Source organism: Hipposideros armiger, unplaced genomic scaffold (genome assembly GCF_001890085.2).
Source record: "Hipposideros armiger isolate ML-2016 unplaced genomic scaffold, ASM189008v1 scaffold_530, whole genome shotgun sequence".
Classification (NCBI taxonomy): domain Eukaryota; kingdom Metazoa; phylum Chordata; class Mammalia; order Chiroptera; family Hipposideridae; genus Hipposideros; species Hipposideros armiger.
In genome coordinates, this window is record NW_017731880.1 from 1,334,707 (window position 1) to 1,348,118 (window position 13,412).

Here is a 13,412-nt window from a genome sequence, read left to right on the forward strand (position 1 = left end):
CCACCATCCTGTGCAGAGTTGAACTGACAACCTTATTGTTAGGAGCATGTGCTCTGACCAGCTGAGCCATCCTGCCACCTGTTGGCAGCTCAGTGGCAGCTCAGCTTGGGCGCAGCTCACTGGCCCATGTGGGAATCGAACCAGCGACCCTGTTGCTCAGAGATTGCACTCTTAACCAACTGAGCCGCTCAGCCAGCCCCCCAAAAAGCTTTTTAAATAATGGATTTGAGAGGCTGAGCCTGGTGGCTTTCTCCCTGGGTCTTGTTCAGGCATCAGCCCTTGGGTCTTCCTGCCTGTCTGCCTAACGCTTCCCAAGGGGCTGGTGGAAGCCCCTCAGCCTGCCCCCCTCATCCTCTGCTCAGCACCCCCACCCTGGATGCAGGTTCTGTGACCTGGTCTGCACAGAGCCTTTGTTAGGGCCCTAGGAGGCGCTGCTCTGTTTGCAGTTCCTCCGTCTTATTCACGTCTTTCGTGGGCGTCTGCTGTGCGTTGGGGTCTATCCTGGTGCAGTAGGAACACAGCGATCATGTCTTGTGCTGAGGAGAGAAACGAAAGGCACAGGAAGCGGAACCTCAGGAAGACCTGGGCTCACGACTGTCCTGCCCCAGTCCTTTCTCGAATGGTCAGCCAGGGTTTTCCTGGATGGGGTCCGTGGGGTCACCTGGAACCTCCCTGAGGACGGAGAGGCAGGCTGGAGTGGGTTCTGCGTTCTGGTGTGTGAAGGGCTTGATGCGTGCTTGGGGGGCCGAGGGCAGTGCCCCAATGGCCTCAGCAGCATGGGGCGGACGCAGTAGTGCTGCCCGGGGCCGTGGGGGGCTCGAGGTCCTGGCTGAGGCGCCTCCTTGGCTGTGCAGAGAAACTAGACGAGATCCTGGCAGCTGCCACGGAGCCCACACTGAGGCCAGACATCGCGGATGCCGACTCAAGAGCTGCTACCGTCAAACAGCGGCCGACCAGCCGGAGGATCACCCCGGCGGAGATCAGCGTAAGCTGCCTGGGTGGTGGGGAGTGATGCTGGGCAGGGCATGGGCATGGGCATGGTGCACTTTCTGGGGTGGGGGTCCGTCTTTTGTACCCCACTCTCCAGGTGTGGTTGTGAAGGACCCACGGCTTCTCCTGGAGACACTGGGGGCCATCAGCCCCCAGAATGCCCCCAGTTGGACATGTGTTGCGTTCTCATTCCTCTGGCTGTGCCTTCTGCCTGAGGCAGGTTCTGTGCCACACCAGTCAGGATCAGCTAGGGCACCCTGTTCATGCCACAACATGGGGTGTCTGTCCCCCAGCCCACTTCTCCCACCTGGCGCCTCTGGGCTGCTCCCCCAGCCTCACCGGGCCGTGCCCAGGGCCAGTCTGCTCTAGCTGTGTCTGCATCAACCCCACACAGCACTGCCCAGGCCCCACCAGCTGTGCCCCTGCTCTTTGGACGTGGGCACCCCAGTGCCAGCACCATTGGAATTAGTGCATGGGGTGTCTGATCTGAGGCTTAGGAAGAGGATGGTGGGGCTGGGTGGAGAACTGGGAGTCCCAGGGCCCTAGGACCTCCATATGCGCTCCCCGACCCCCACAGTCACTGTTTGAGCGCCAGGGCCTCCCAGGCCCAGAGAAGCTGCCGGGCTCCCTGCGGAAGGCCATTCCACGGACCAAGTCTGTAGGTACGGCTGGGCTGGGGGATGCACGTGGCCGGGAGGAATGGGGTGGGGGTGGGGCAGGAGGACCCTCTGCCTCCCCTCCTACACCTGGGTTTCCAGTTTCCTTGGAGCCCTGCCTTCCCGGGCCCCAGCCACAGGGTCTTATGTATTAGTGGACACAATGTGGGCGGCGGGGTGGGGGGGAGGGGGGTGTCTTTCCCCAAACCCAGAGACACTTTGCTGACACAGACCCTTGAGTCTCCCCCCATACCCATCCACCATTCCCCATCCTGTGGACATCCCCCCCAACCACTACTCTTGGTCACCCCATCCATCTGCTGTCATCCTGTGGGCACCCCATTCTCTGCTCCCATCCTGTGGGCACCCCCTCCTATCTCTCCCACTGACACCAGCATCCCATCCCTGAGTCTTCTGTCTTCTATCCTGGATGCCCAAGTAAATGCCATGTTTCTGGTCCTAAAGCTACCCTCCCCTCGAACCTGCCACCTCCCCCCGCCCCCCAAGTATTGCTCAATACCTGTCCTGTCCTTCACAACCAGTTTTCTCTGAAGTCACCTGGACTTGTCTCCCATCCCCCACCTGCTCTGTCTGTACCTAAAACTGAAATTGCTCCCATCAGACTCACCAGTGGTTTCCAGGGCTTTGCTCCCAGTGGACGCTTGACCAGCCCTCCTCTTTCTGACCTCAGTTAGCGTTTGATTTTTCTGCTTCCTGGTCCATGAAACTCTTCTCCCAGTTTTCCCCTCAGTTTTCAGCAACACCTGTCCAGTGTTCCTCGCCCCCACTTCCCCCCAGCAATGTAGATCCTTCTCAAGGCTGTGTCCTGAGTCTCTGCTTTCTGCACCTGTTTCCTGGGGACCTCATCACACCCCAGCCACTGTCACGCCCCACATAGGGCCATCTCCTCTCTGAGCCCAGGCCTGGGCATCTAACAAGCCCCACCCACTACCGATTCCTCTAGGCATCCAGTTCCCCTCACCTGCTCACCTGTCTATGTATCCACCCACAGACCTGTTTGCTTTTCTGTCCATCTGTCCACCTGTCCATCCATCCAGCATGTACACCTCACCCCAGTTGTCAACCTGTTAACCAGTAAATGCCCATTCAGCACTTGGTCCAGCTCTGTTATGCTGCTTCCTGTGATACCAAGAGGAACCCTGTGGAGGTAACCCTACTAGTGCCTCCATGTACAGGTGATGGAATGGAGGCAGAGGTCAAATGACTTGCCCAAGGTCACACAGCTGCCTCACCTGTCTTCTCTTCACCCATCTGGCCAACCAGCTACCCAAACCCCAATGCTTCATTCATCCCAGGACCCCGGATGATGGGTGCCCACTCTAGGCTGCCCCTGGGCCAGGTGTGGGGGCTCGGTTGGGGGAGGTGACCCGTGTGCAGGCAGCTCAGCTCAGCAGTTACATGGTGAGTGTGAAGGAGCATGTACAGGTGGAGATGACGGGGCACCAACCACACTGCGGTGTCATGGAAGCCTGGTGGGAGGGGTGAGCTTAGACATGTAGGCGGAGTGGGGGTTTCTGGGAGATAATGGGTGAATTGCTACTAACTGCCATCCATTGTGTGTGGCATGGTCCTTGAGGGGCTGCTGTGGGTCATTTCTGTAGGTGGGAGGGTGGGGACGAGGGTCGATGACACTGCAGCTACTTTGGAGCCGAGAGGCACTCTCCCTCCACCCCCAACATCCCTCCCTAAGACCTGGGTGTCCTGCATGGTTTCCTTACTCTCTGCTTCCCAGACAAATCGGGGGTCTGCCTTCTCCCCACCTTTACAGCCCAGCCTGGCCTCCGTGTCGCCTGCACCACACAGCTTTGGTCTCCTCATGGCCTCCTGCCCCAGCTTCACCTACTAGTCCATCCCTCTGGTCAAATGGGGCCTTCTGCAGAGCAGACAGCACGCTCATCCCCCCAGGGGACCCTCTGTGGCCTTCTTGTTGCCTTGGGGTCCTTGTTGCCCAGCCCTCTCCTGCTTCCTCATCTGTCTCTGCCTCCCTCTCACCTGCGTCTACCAGCACTCACTGTTGTCCACCTGCCCTCACTCTGCCCAGGCCTGTCCCTCAGCCACAGCCAGCCCCAGGACTGACAGGTCCAGACCTAAGTGCATGCCCAGCAGGACACAGGCCCTGGTGGGGGTTGCAGCTCTTCCCCACTTGCTCCTCCCAGACCTCCTCCTGTGCTCGGGCCGCAAGCGAGCTCAGAGGGGTTCGTCTTGAATTCCTCTTGCCTTGACTTGTGCCTGCCGCCAACACGAACGTTGACTTGTCTGGGGCTCCTACCCCTTGGTCCTGGCTGTGTGGTCCTGGGCACACTGTGAGGTCCTTGAAACCTCAGGGTCCTGACCCATAAACATGGGGACCATCTAGAACTTACCTCCAAAGCCACTGCGAGGCTCCCCAGGGGGCTGCACCCGCAGGCTGCTCATGTTCATTGGCACAGGGCCAGCGTCTCGGGCCAGCCCAGCAGGTACTGGGGGGAACGCTCGCTTCTGCAGTCAGGGCAGAGGGCCCTACCCCACCCCAGATGGCAGCAGGACAGACCCCATTTCATCCCAAGGCCAGTGACTTGTCTTCACCCCAAGTTAGAGCTTGGTACGCCAGACCTCTTGCAGCCCCCAGAAGCACCAGCCTTCCCTGCGTGGCTGACTCACACGGGCTGCTGGGAGTTTATCTGCTGCACAGGATGCAGCGGGGGGAGCCCAGGCACTGCCCTGTGTCCAGCAGTGGGGGTGGAAGGCAGACCCCATGATGACGACGACGACCTCAGCCGCCCACCTGGGCCGCTTTGAGTGCTTGGCCCTGTGCTCAGCTGTAATGACTCCAGCTCACACAGCCCCACAACCAGGCAGGCGAGGCCTCTGAGCTGAGAAACGAGTGCAGGAGGTTAAGGAACACACAACACAGTCTCTTCACACAAAAGCCCACCCTTGCTGTACCGGGGATCCAGGAGCTTTACGCAGGACAAGACGCAAAGACGTGGGAGGCCTGGTGACAGCACTGCTGGCTAAAGGAGGAGTGGTTGGGGATAATTGTGGTGCGTTCATAAAAATATAACCCAGCCCAGAGTGAGGCCATGGTACTACCTGAGACCTGTGTGTATCAGGCCATTCATCCACTCTTCGGGACTGAGCCATCCACCTGCAGCCTCACTGAGCACACCTGCAGCGCAGGTGTCCACATGGTGTTCACACGGAGGTCCTGCCAGGTTCTAGCCGGGCCGCAGGAAGACGAGGGCCCTGAGCACTCCAGCCCTGCTCTCACACGGACCCTAATGACCTCTGAACAAGGCAGGCAGAGTGGGGTTCACTTTAAGTTCGTGTTGCCCCTGAGAGTGGAGGCTCAGAGGGGCTCAGGGGCTGGCCTGGGGGCCACACAGCCAATAGGGAGTAAAAGTGAGTCATGTTAGGTGAGCCTGCAGTTCCATTGAAACCCTCCCTCCCACCAGACCTGACTGAATTTCAGTCACTAGGGTAACAGCAGTGGCCTGGCAGCCTCTCCCGGTCCTGTCTCATCCACGTGGCTCTCTGGGCTTCACTTTCCCCCCCGAACACCCTCACCAGGGCATCAGCTCTGTTCCTGCCAGAGGCATGGCTCCACTGGCCACAGTCCTGCTGTCCCCTTCCCCACGATGCATCACTCCTGTGGGAGAGTCCCCCTCATTTCTGACCGTCTCTCGTCCTCCTGCCTCTGGGAGCCACCAGGCCTCCCAGAGACACCTGCTTGTTCCACTGCTGGTGGTTCTGCGATGTGCTGTTTTGGGTGGGAGGCCCTGCACCGGCTCCCCAGCTCTTCTCTGCCATTCTTCCCAATTACTGGGGTGACCCTGTCCTCTGGGGTGTCTCCTTGGTCCCTTTCAAGGCCCCGGGGCTTGGCCAGGTCTTGGCCCCAGCCACGGGTAGTCAGTGTGGGTCCTTGGTCAGAGCCTCTGCTGGTGGGACCGTATACCCTGTATCTGAACTGGTATCTGTCCCAAATTTTGCAAGACCCCTCCTGAACCAGCACGGGGCTTGGGGCGCAGGTCTTGAGCACCCAGGGAGGAACCTAGCCTGGGGAGTCTTGCTCAGATCGCCTGCTCCCAGCCCCCTGGGTGCGTCCTGCCCTCCAACCACAGCCCCCACACCCGGTCTGATCCTGTCCTCCGGGTCGGGCTAGAGCCTCGCTGCTGATTTATAAGGGACGTCCTGGCAACTCCTGCGACCGGCACCGTGGCTGCCCTGTGATGGAGTCGCGGCAGGGTCGGCCTCTGCGGAGGGCGTGCGCCGGGTCCGGAGGGGGCGCTGGAAGGCATAGGCCCTGGCGCCTCGCGGGTCTCACCGGAGCCTCTGTCCGCAGGGGAGGATGAGAAGCTGGCGTCCCTGCTGGAGGGTCGTTTCCCGCGAAGCACGTCCATGCAGGACTCGGCGCGCGAGGGCCGCGGCATCCCACCCCCACCGCAGACCGCGCCGCCGCCCCCGCCCGCCCCCTACTACCTGGACTCCGGGCCGCCCCCCGCCTTCTCGCCGCCGCCCCCGCCCGGCCGCGCCTACGACACGGTGCGCTCCAGCTTCAAGCCCGGCCTGGAGGCGCGCCTGGGCGCGGGGGCCGCGGGCCTGTACGAGTCCGGCGCGCCCCTGGGCCCGCTGCCCTACCCGGAGCGGCAGAAGCGCGCGCGATCCATGATCATCCTGCAGGACTCGGCGCCCGAGGCGGGCGACGTCCCCCGTCCCCCGCCAGCGGCCACCCCGCCAGAGCGCTCCAAGCGCCGGCCGAGGCCGCCGGGCCCCGACAGCCCCTACGCCAACCTGGGCGCCTTCAGCGCCAGCCTCTTCGCGCCGTCCAAGCCTCAGCGCCGCAAAAGCCCGCTGGTGAAGCAGCTGCAGGTGGAGGACGCACAGGAGCGCGCGGCCTTGGCCGTGGGCAGCCCGGGCCCGGTCGGCGGCAGCTTCGCCCGCGAGCCCTCTCCGACGCACCGCGGTCCTCGGCCCAGCGGCCTCGACTACGGCTCCGGGGACGGCCCCGGGCTCGCGTTCGGCGGCCCGGGCCCGGGCAAGGACCGGCGGCTGGAGGAGCGGCGCCGCTCCACTGTGTTCCTGTCGGTGGGCGCCATCGAGGGCAGTCCCCCCAGCGCCGACCTGCCCTCCCTGCAGCCTTCCCGCTCCATCGACGAGCGCCTCCTGGGGGCTGGCGCCGCCACTGGCCGCGACTTGCTGCTGCCCTCCCCCGTCTCTGCTCTGAAGCCATTGGTCAGCGGCCCGAGCCTTGGGCCTTCCGGCTCCACCTTCATCCACCCCCTCACCGGCAAACCCCTGGACCCCAGCTCGCCCCTGGCCCTCGCCCTGGCAGCCCGCGAGCGGGCGCTGGCCTCCCAGACGCCCTCCCGGTCCCCAACACCCGTGCACAGCCCTGACGCGGACCGCTCTGGGCCTCTGTTTGTGGACGTTCAAACCCGCGAGGCTGAGCGAGGGGCCCTGGCCTCCCCAGCCTTCTCCCCGAGGAGCCCAGCCTGGGTCCCCGTGCCTGCTCGCAGGGAGCCGGAGAAAGCTCCCCGGGAGGAGCGGAAGTCGCCGGAGGACAAGAAGTCCATGATCCTCAGTGTCCTGGACACGTCCCTGCAGCGGCCAGCTGGCCTCATCGTTGTGCACGCCACCAGCAATGGGCAGAAGCCCAGTGGACTGGGTCCCGAGGAGGAGCCCCCCGGCACCCCAGAGCTGGCCCCAGCACCCACACAGTCAGCAGTGGTGGCAGAGCCCCTGCCTAGCCCCCGGGCCCAGCCCCCTGGTAGCACCCCAACAGACCCTGGGCCAGGCCAGGGCAGCTCAGAGGAGGAGCCAGAGCTGGTGTTCGCAGTGAACCTGCCCCCTGCCCAGTTGTCCTCCAGCGATGAGGAGACCAGAGAGGAGCTGGCTCGCATTGGGCTGGTGCCACCCCCTGAAGAGTTTGCCAATGGGGTCCTGCTGGCCATCCCACTGCCCGGCCCAGGCCCCTCACCCACCACGGTGCCCGGCCCGGCCTCAGGGAAGCCAAGCAGTGAGCTGCCCCCTGCCCCTGAGTCTGCAGCCGACTCCGGGGTGGAGGAGGCCGACACACGCAGCTCCAGCGACCCCCACCTGGAGACCACAAGCACCATCTCCACGGTGTCCAGCATGTCCACCCTGAGCTCCGAGAGCGGGGAGCTCACCGACACCCACACCTCCTTCGCCGATGGACACACTTTTCTACTCGAGAAGCCACCAGTGCCTCCCAAGCCCAAGCTCAAGTCCCCGCTGGGGAAGGGGCCGGTGACCTTCAGGGACCCTCTACTGAAGCAGTCCTCGGACAGTGAGCTCATGGCCCAGCAGCACCACGCCGCCTCTGCCGCTGCGCCTGCTCGTCCTCGCTACCTCTTCCAGAGAAGGTCCAAGCTGTGGGGAGATCCCATGGAGAGCCGGGGGCTCCCCGGACCCGAAGACGACAAACCAACTGTGATCAGTGAGCTCAGCTCCCGCCTGCAGCAGCTGAACAAAGACACACGCTCCCTGGGGGAGGAACCCGTCGGTGGCCTGGGCGGCCTGCTGGACCCAGCAAAGAAGTCGCCCATCGCGGCAGCTCGGTGAGCAGAGCGGTGTGGGGAGGGTCCTGTCTGATGTCCACGGGCCTCCCCGTTCTCCCTCTTGTCCAGCCATGGCTCTCTCTGTCCCACCCCTCCCTGTCCTCCCCCCAGCCCTCCTTCACTTCTCCGTCCTTTATCTGGCCTTGCTGTGTCTGTCTGAGACAGAAGGCCCTCAGGAACCTGAAACACCAGGGCCCCTGTCCTCTCGGTCCCAGTTGGTGCTGAGAGGGAGCCAAGCACCCATCAGAGACCCAGGCGGTGCATGAGCCTGGAGGCTGGTTGCCCAGGGGTTCCTGCAGCTCCCACCCTCACTCCCCACCGAAGCCGCCTCTATCATTAAGGGCCTTTTCTGGGGTCCACTCTGGAGTTGCACCCTCTCCCCAGCTATGTGGCTTTTCTGTGGCCCTGGGCACTCCCCCCATCCTCCCTGTGGCCACGTGGCTGCCCTGTGTGGTTGGTGCCACCTTTCTGTAGCTGCCTCCTGCCTCGCTTCCTTTTTCTTTTGGGACCCACACCACCTATCTACTTTCTGCCCCAGAAACATCACTCTCAGCACCACCTCAGAGTTCCTGAAACAGACTCCTGTGTGTTTTTGAACGCACGTTAGGAAGCCAATCTTAGATGGAAGTCACACCACCACCTTTCTGCACCCCCACCTGCCTTCCTGCCTTCTCCGTACCTCTACACCACTCCCCTGTCTGTCCTGCCCAGGTTGGGGACTTGAAGAGGCCATACTGTGCCCTGGAAATGGGGGGAGGGAATGCTCTGGCTGGGCAGAAGTTTTCAGAGCCCCTGGGCTGATCCCTTGGGTCTTTTCTTGAGGACCCCATGCCCAAAGCTCCACCCTCACAGGGCACCCCTGTGGGTTCCATGGATGCTATTGGCAGAGGTGGTTCCTGTCCATGAGTGCTGGTCTGAGGCAGAGCTGTCACCCGCCCTGGCAGGCCTGTCTGCCCTGTCCAACTGCCTTTGCCTTCTGTGCCCCTTAGGACCTCCCTTCTGGCCTTGGGGGGAGTGTGTGCGGTGCCACCTCCTGACTTCCTTGCTGCCCTGAGGACCAACATGGAGGGCTCTTTCCTGTCCACCTGGAAGGCAGAGTTTAGAAAGTAGTGAGAGATTCAGGTCTTACAAGGGCTTATCTGATTTACCTTCTTCCAGTTGAGGACTCAAAAGATAAGTGGGGGCTAGGGAAGCTCACAGTGCCCCCTGAGGGGTCCAGGAGTGTGGCCCTCCAGCTGTCATCCAGAGCCTTATTCTGGGGCCCTCACCCCTTTTTGCTTCTTCCAACTCCCAGTTAAATTAGAAAGCTCTGTTCCCAGTGTTGAAAGAGCCTGTAGAGTGGGCACTACAGGGTGTGTCCAGTGGTGTCCAGTTGGGATGAGCCACCTGGGTCCCAGGCCTCTGCAGGACCAGATCCCTGGGGTGGGATGGGTGTGGAAGTGGTTCCTGGACACGGCCGCAGCCGGTGCCCATCCTCTCTGCTTCTCTCCCTGCCAGCCCTCTCTTCCTCTGTGCCCCTTGGTCCTGGTGAAAATTAAAGCCATTTAACGTGGGTAGCACAGCACTCGGCACAGTGCAGACCCTCAATAAACATTTGCTAAACGGACGAAAGAACGACGCTCAGTGCAAGTGCTGTCTTTTGTGATTTGAGACCTAGGGAGGCGGCTCAGGACAGATGCCACAGAAGGACAGACGCATGTTCAGGGTCACTGGGTACGGAGCCCCTGTGGTCAGGCTCAGGTGAGCCCAGATCTTGTCAGTTGCTCTGCTGGCTCGTGGGGTGGCTGGGGCAGTCACAGGGCAGGATGGCGGTGATTCCTGAGTGGGCGTCTCCCACCACGCCCCTGTCTGAACTCGCCTTCTGCTGTCGTCTCAGCATCTCTCCTCCATCAGGCTGAGGGGCTCTTGTCTCCGGGCTCTGGGTCGCGCCAGGACCCTGTGCTGCTTCTCTTTCTTGGACCTGATGTCGGGAAGGGCACGGCCTTTGCATCCCACTGGAAAGCTAGCCTCTCTCCGAGTCATTCCTGCCAAATTCCAGTCTCTGGTTGGCTTCATGGGGGCCCATGCTTTCCCCTGAACCGGTCACTAGAGTCGGGGAGACAGGGCTGCTATTGGCCAGGCCTGGGTCACATACAGGAGCCAGGCATGGGGTCAGCCCACCCAGCGAATCTCCACAGAAAATCAGGCACTGTTACCAGAGGCACCAGGTGCCAGACAGCCTAGAACAGATGTCTCTTGTGACATGGCCTCACCAACTAGGGCAGCTCACTTCATTCCCTGATATCGGCTTGGGGTCTGATGGCCCTGGATTTCTGCCCTCAGCAAGTGGCCTCTGAGCTCTGTGGCCTTGGACAAGCCACTTGTTCCTCTCTGCAGTGGTGAGGGTGACACGCACTGCGCACGGCTGTAGCTCGGTGGGCCCCCTGCCGGGCGAGTGCCATCTTTGCCGTCGTGCGCGCTGAGGCCCTCAGCAGCCCCTAGGTTATGTCAGAACATCCTTGTTCTGGAACATACACGAGGCTGTCGAAGCTCCTTCATCCTCACACCCATTCTGTTAGCTGCACAGTCCTGTCGTCTCCATTTTCCAGATGAAGAAACGGGGGCTCTAACCAGGTCCATTGCAGCCTGTAAGTGGTGGCGTCTCTCTGACCCCAAGCCCAGCTCTCTGTCCTCCCTCTGCCCACTGTCATCTGGAGTCTCTGTCCTTAACCTTCTTCTGGTGACAGACTCTGGATTTGTGCACAGTGACGCCCTCGCATAAGCGTGCTGACACTGCATAGTCAGGCGTGTAACACATGCATGCGTGTTGTGAGATCACTGCGTGAGCCCAGCTCTCGGGCTGCCTTTCGCTCTGTGTTTCCTTCTGCTCTGTTCACACTTCTTTCCTCCCACACTCAGACCTGGGAGAAACCTCGGCCCTCTGGGGGGCCCGCCGCCCTCAGGTGGGGCGTGAGCAGGGCTGTGCTAGCAAGTCAGCCATCCCTGTGGCCGGCTCTTTTTCTGTGACCGTGGTGGCCAGAGCCCGGCACTCATCTCTCATTCAGGAACAACAGCACTGCTGATGCTGACTTTTTGAGACAATTCCTTCCTAGGGCTGTTCGTGGCAGAGGCCCCAGGGCAGCTGCCACAGCCACCTGGAGCGCCACACCTCTGCACCTTGTCCCTGGTCCCCCATGTGTCCCTTTGATCCCATCTCCAAGGCCCGCCCCTGTCTGCCCACCTTCCCCACTGATGGCTCAGCCCAAGCTCCACAAGGTGCCTGAGGTCTTTCTGGGCAAGTTAGCTGCCCGTATGTCACAGACTTGAAGCTCAACGGCTTGTGGAAATGACGGCTTATCTGCACAGGCGCCTTCTTTGGTTTTGGGTGCAAGGTCCAGGGCTTTTGGCTTTCTGGGACATTGACCCCGGACCACCCATCTGCTCTGAGCTCCATTTGTCTTCCAGGCCCCACGGTTGTGGCCTGGGGTCACCGTGCCACTCAGTTTTACTGTCTGACTCTCACATGCAGTGTTATGGGGAAAGGCTCACAGTGAAGTAGGTTTGGAAACACACAGGTGCAGCGGTTTCTTCCTGCCGTGCTTCTCAGAGCCTTGGGCATCTTGGCTTCTGTGGTCTCACGCCTTCTGGGTCTCAGGTAGCTTTACTAGTTTGTATGTCCCAGAAGCTCCTATGACACTGCAGAAATCTGGTGACCTGCGTGGGCCTTGTCCTGCTCACACGCTTGTCAGGGACCTGGAGAAAGCCCCTGGGACCGCAGGCACCTCAAGGCCAGCGGGGCTGGGCCCTCTGAAACCTGGATTGACCCTGTTGTGTGTGGCTGAGATGGGGTGCTGGGGCCAGGATGTGCCCCATCCTTGCAGGTCACACGAGGTTGGGGACATGTGTTGTACCCCCCAGGAGATGTGATCGGGGCTTCAGGAGCCCTGAACTCTGCCGGGGAGTAGGAAGGGTCCGCAGGGGGGTGTTAGGGACTTTTGCAGCACACCAAGCTTGGGCCCTGCAGCGGTAAGCGAGAAGCAAGCTGCTACCACCAGAGGTCGCTGTGGCGCCCACGAGCCTGTATGTCCTTTAGTCTTCCTGTGGAGGACTGTTCCCAGGTGACCCAAGGCCTCGCTCAGGCACCCGCATGAGTGCCCCAGAGAAGGCCCCAGGCTCAGAGCAGAGGCCAGGGCCAGAGGCTGGACTTGTTTTGCCCATTGGTAACGGGACCAACGAATAGTCAAGCCTGGGAATGACATGTCATTATTTTTTTTGGACGACATTTTTTTCAGGGCAGACTGTGTTCTTGGCTTTGTGCTAGGTACCAGGAGTCAAGGGGGACAGTGAGAAAGTGAGGTGACAGGTCCTGAGTGACACTTTAAGGTCTGGGTCCAAAGGTGGCTGCGGGCTGAGGAGCAGGGCCTGGGTTAGTGCTGGGAGCTGGTTACCTGTTAGTCTTGGGCAAGAAAACGTGGAGATGCTGAGGGTGGCTCCCAGGCCCCTGGACAGGGAAGGGCTGGGGAAGGGAGGGCATGTTTGGAGACCTGGCAACAGTCTGGATGGAGCTCAGGAGACCCTGGCTGGGCCTCACACGTGGCAATCTTGGGCCCCTCGGCCATTGAGAAGGGTGTGAGTGGACGATATGGCCCAGGAGAAAGTGCAAACTAAGAGGGGAGTTCCCCATGTGGGGCAGAAGGGGAAGAGGAGAGAGCACCTTAAAGGAAGATGGGGGGACAGGCCAGCAAGGCGTCCTGCTGACAGCCTTGGTAGCTGGGGGCAGGGCATGAGGCCAGACCCCATGGCCAAGGACTGAGGAGCAAGCGAGACAGTACGAGGTGCAGAAGTTGGTGGGGCCAGGGCCTTGCTCTGCCGCCGGAGGCCTCGGGAGGGATGGTGCCTGCGAGGTGTGCTAGCGGGTGACAGCCCAGAAGCCCTTTCAGAGGCTGACAGGTGCTGTGACGTGGCCATACCGTGGTTGTGGAGGTGATCAGAAAGCTGAAAGCGGCGGTGGACAGTGCTGGGCTCCTGCCTTGGGGAAGATGCGGCAGTCCTGTTCCCCACGAGGAAAGGAAGGGGGGGCAGACACCTGGGCCACGGGCCCCCGCCCCTCCCTGCTGTGCCCCGGGCCATTCCTTTGGCTCTTCTGCTAGGCCATCTCCAACTTTTGCTTTGGGCTGTCCCCCCACTCCCAGCCCAGTGGAACGTGGCC

The 13,412-nt window shown here is 61.5% G+C and overlaps 1 protein-coding gene across 1 annotated transcript in view; it reads left to right on the plus strand.

Moving 5' to 3' along the window:
- SHANK3 (SH3 and multiple ankyrin repeat domains 3) overlaps positions 1 to 13,412 on the plus strand; it is a gene marked incomplete at its 5' end in the record, with an annotated part of 48,406 nt that overhangs the window by 30,355 nt on the left and 4,639 nt on the right. Inside the window, 3 exon segments of the mRNA XM_019668547.1 lie at positions 855 to 985; positions 1,568 to 1,652; positions 5,989 to 8,224. Of these exon segments, the coding sequence (XP_019524092.1) occupies positions 855 to 985; positions 1,568 to 1,652; positions 5,989 to 8,224 (2,452 nt within the window).